The following is a 4,367-nucleotide window of genomic DNA, read 5'->3' as shown; positions in this document are numbered from 1 at the left end:
ATCCACTCACCTTAGCCTCCCAAAGCGCGGGATTACAGGCTGAGCCACCGAGCCTGGCTTGACCTCGAATTCTTTAGGAGTAAGCCTCGTCCTTACAGCAGAGGCCTGGCCTCTAAGGCATTTAACACATAGACAGCCAGTCCCAGACCAGACTCATTCCCACAGCCAGCTCCGCCTCCCAGTCCAAGGTCTTTCCAGAAGGCCAAAAGGATCGGCCCACCCCGCGGAGCCTCGCATCTCCCACGGGGCAGCCAGCACCCTGCCACCCTCCCCACTCACCCACGTTCGGGACCTTGGCCAGCTCCTCATAGGAGCCGTAGGCCTTGGGGATGTCATGCTTCCGTGCAAACTCCTTCGCCCGGCTCAGGTCGCGGGCTGCCACCGCCACCACCTGGAGGGGCGCCAGGGTCACACTTGAGAGGCTGGGGCAGGCGTGAAAGACAGTGGATGGGAGGGGGTGAAGGAGAGGCTCCAGTGCAGGGAGACCGTACCCCCTCCAAGACGGGGGAGGCGGAGGTGGGGTCCTGGGGAAGAGGTGACGGGGCCAGACACTCGGGCCCTGGGGGCCGCGATAATTAAATCCCCGGATATTTACTTACTTTACAGGAACTCGGGTCAAGACCCTCCCAAATCTCAAGGAACTCGGGATTTACATGACAGAGGGGGAGAAGGAGGAAGGAGGAGGAAACAGACCTTGTTTCACTGCCCTGGGGACCCAGGAGTCCGGAACCCTAAGCCCCCTGCTCCCCATTCAGACTCAGAAGTCCGGGGCTCCCTTTCTCGGCCTCCTCTTCCCCAGGACTCCGGAGGGAGAGGCGGACCTGGTGCTCGGAGCGAGGCAGCGACTGCAGCACCTTCGTGAAGTCGCCGGAGATAAGGCCGGCTGACACGATGCCCCAGCGGAGCGCCATGGTCGCCAGCCTGAGTCCCAGAACCTTCTGGGGAGCCCGGCGCGAATTAAGACCTGACGCCCCGCCCGCCTGGGGGGCGTGTCCACCTGCTCCGCCCCCTCCATGACGCCTACGCCAATTCTCATTGGTCCGAGACCCGGGGATGGACGAGGACATTTGGTTACGGCATCCCCATTGGTAGAGCGCACCGTTTAGCTCCGCCTTACGGGGGAGGAGAGTCACACTTTTCGGGCGTCTTATCGGCGGACGTCTAAGCACCTGACAAGAGGCGCGCAGGCGTGGGGGCGTGGCGGGAGAAGGTTTGCTTTTCTTGCCAATTCCATCCGTTGCCCTTGGACTTGCCTACAGCGCTGCGCCCCGCTTTCCTTGCCCGACTCTTTTGCGCCCAAAGTTTAGCACCGTTCGAAGTTGTCCCGAGGGAGAACGGAAGGATAATAATGCAAAGACAATCATGACTAGTATTAGCCCTGGCTCCACGCTTTACTCTTCTCATTCCTAATTTCTCACCGCCCAGCGGGGTAAACTGAAACCCCTGGATCCCGGGTCATCTTTTTGTCGTCTCGCAGCCAAGAGGTGAAGACCTGCAAATTGGCTGCTTCCCGGGGCTATTCAATTAACCCGGCGTGGTAGCGTGTGCCTGTAGTCCCAGCTACTCGGGAGGCTGAAACCGGGGGTCGTTTGGGCCCAGAAAGTCGAGGATGCAGTGAGTTATGCTCATGCCACTGCACTCCCCAGCTTGGGCGACAAAGCGAGACCCCGACTCAAAAAACAAACAAACAGGCCGGGCTCGGTGGCTCAAGCTGTCATCCCAGCACTTTGGGAGGCTGAGGCGAGTGGATTGCCTGAGCCCACGGGTTCGAGACCAGCCCGGGCAACTTGGCGAGACCTCGTCTCTACAATAAATCAAGAAAAATTAGCCGGGCGGGGAAGCGCGTGCCCGTAGTTTCGCTTCTTGGAAGGCTGAGGCGGAAGGATTGCAGGAGCCCAGCAGGTCGCCGCTGGGGTGGCCGTGAGCGTGCCACTGCACTCTAGCCTGGGCGACAAAGTGACACTCCAACTCAAAAACAAACAAACAAAAGACATCAGTGTCACACAGGGTTTTACAGTTTTTAAGTTTGCACAAGCTACTGAGTAAGAACAGGAATGGGCCTGAGTCCACGAGTTCGAGATCAGCCTGAGCAACATGGCAAGCCCTCGTCTCTACAATGTAAACAAAACAAAACAAAAATTGTCGGGCATGGTGGCGTGTGCCTGTGCTTCCAGCTACTTGGGAGACTGAAGTAGAAGGACCGCCTGAGCCAAGCAGGTCGAGGCTGCGGTGGCGGTGAATATGCCACTGCATTCCAGCCTGGGTGACAGACTGAGACTCCTACACACACAAAAAAAAGATAAAGAAAAAAGAAAAGGAATGGGATCCACTTAGGACACTGCGGGGGGCCGGCCCCTGCAAGTTTTGGGGAGTGCCTTGGAAGACGTGGTGGCGTCGGCGAATCTGTAGGGACAGATATTAAAAGAAAGAAAGAGAAGGCAAAAGAAAGGAAGTGGACAACTGTTCAATGAAATGAGCAGAAGCCGTTTATTGAAAGTTACAGCTGGTATTTATCCCCCAAAATTTTACACAGGTAGTCTCACAAGTCTTTCATGTGAACACAAAGCCAGGGGAGGCATCCCCCACCCACCAGATGCTTAGGTGTGAGGAGGAACAAACCCCAAGATTGTCTTATTGTTCCCTTTGCTAGTTAATGCTCTTCAAAAGCAGTGCAACAATCCCTACTAGCCTAATGATGTTCTGATAATCAATAACTTCTAAAGCTCAAGCAATACCCATGATGACTAACTTAAACTTTATTACCTTTCTATTCTATGCTAATACTACTTACACAATGCTACGGAAGCTCTTAATTATAGCTTAAACCAATTCCTAAAGAATGTGGCCCAGTCCAAAGATCATGCTGGGCTCTATAGGATGTGGCCCAGTCCAAGGTTCACGGTGGGCCACTTTTTGGAACAATAGACTACAATCTCTTAACAAAATGACTATTCTAAAGTTCTATATATCTATCCTAATTTCTATGAAAGTTTCTCATTCCTAATCCTAATATATAAAGCTGATCAGCAGCAGCAAAGCTTCTAAAAATAAAACCCAAATATAAACTGTAAATGTACTAAGGCCAAAACCACGATAGTAGAAAATGGAGACAATGAAATTTCTAAAGTTAACTATATTCTTATTAAACCTAAAAATATCATGATTGATTATGCTTGAACTAACATGATTCCTTGATGTAGCATGACCTATTCTACAATACCTTCTATGAATAAAATAAATTCAATTTCTATAATAGGTAGAAAAAAGACCTTACACTAACTGTAGCTAAAGCCGGCCTAAAAGAATGCAGCCCAGTCCAAAGTACGTGCTGGGCTCTCAGGAATGTGGCCCAGTCCAAACTCTGTGCTGGGCCACTCTTGATAATCATCTATACCATTGAAAAGCTGAAAACAGCTCTCCATAAGTATATACTAATTCTACAAATATTCTTTTAAATCTTATAAAGAAGCTTGTACCGTATAAAAGGCTTCCAAATGTGACCTGAATTTGAATTATATCTAATACCTAAGTGGAAACCACAGTTTATGGGAAACAAGAACAATGGGTTTCTAGAGTGAGCTATGCCTGTCACAATCACAGAGCCTTAGGCCAGTAGAGTTCCTTTAGGTTGTTTGTGCTGCATGGCAAAAGGGGGAGGAAAATGGGGTCTACGGCTCCCGAACACGTCCTAGTGGTCTCGGGGTCCATGGCCCTCCCTGATCCCTAACGCTCAGTGGGCCTCCGTGGCCGGCTCCCAACAGGACACAATATTGCTCTATGAAGAAAAAGGGGGGAATAATGTTTTTGTTTTATTTTATGTTACAAATGGTATCTTCATCAGTCGTTCAGGCTGGAGTGCCACCATCACAGCTCACTGCAGCCTTGAACTGCTAGGCTCAAGCAATTCTCCTCAGTCTCCCAAGTAACCAGGACTATAGGCATGAACCACTGTGCGTGGCTCAAAAAAAATATTTTTAAAAATGTGCATTTATATTAGAGCAATTAAAAAAAAAACAACCCTTATGCCAGATGCGGTGAGTCACGCCTATAATCCCAGCACTTTGGGAAGCCGAGGCGAGTGGATTGCCTGAGCCTGCGGGTTCAAGACCAGCCTGGTCAACATGGCAAGACCTCATTGCTACAATAAATTAAAAAAAAAATTAGGTGGGTGTGGTGGCATTCATCTGTAGTTCTAGCTACTTGGAAGACTGAGGCAGAAGGATTGCCTGAGACCAGCAGGTCGGGGCTATGGTGGCCGTGAACGTGTTGCTGCACTCCAGCCTGGGTGACAAAAACCAATAAAACAAACTTTTTTTTTTTTGAGTTGGAGTCTCACTGTTGCCCAGACTGGAGTGCAGTGGCCACTC

At 50.7% G+C, this 4,367-nt stretch overlaps 1 protein-coding gene across 1 annotated transcript in view; it reads right to left on the bottom strand.

Annotated features, from left to right (window-relative positions):
* The window catches only part of DHDH (dihydrodiol dehydrogenase), an 11,031-nt gene extending 10,099 nt beyond the window's left edge, over positions 1 to 932 (bottom strand). The window contains exons 1-2 of the mRNA XM_021709499.1: positions 822 to 932; positions 280 to 391 (exon numbers count right to left, since the gene is read on the bottom strand). Coding sequence (XP_021565174.1) covers positions 280 to 391; positions 822 to 911 — 202 coding nt within the window. The 5' untranslated portion in view covers positions 912 to 932. The remainder of the gene's footprint in view (positions 1 to 279; positions 392 to 821) is intronic.
* Between the last annotated feature and the right edge of the window lie 3,435 nt (positions 933 to 4,367).

This window comes from Carlito syrichta, unplaced genomic scaffold (assembly GCF_000164805.1).
Source record: "Carlito syrichta isolate Samal-C Ts95f unplaced genomic scaffold, Tarsius_syrichta-2.0.1 Scaffold240267, whole genome shotgun sequence".
Taxonomy (NCBI): domain Eukaryota; kingdom Metazoa; phylum Chordata; class Mammalia; order Primates; family Tarsiidae; genus Carlito; species Carlito syrichta.
This window is presented reverse-complemented; position numbering and strand designations above follow the sequence as displayed.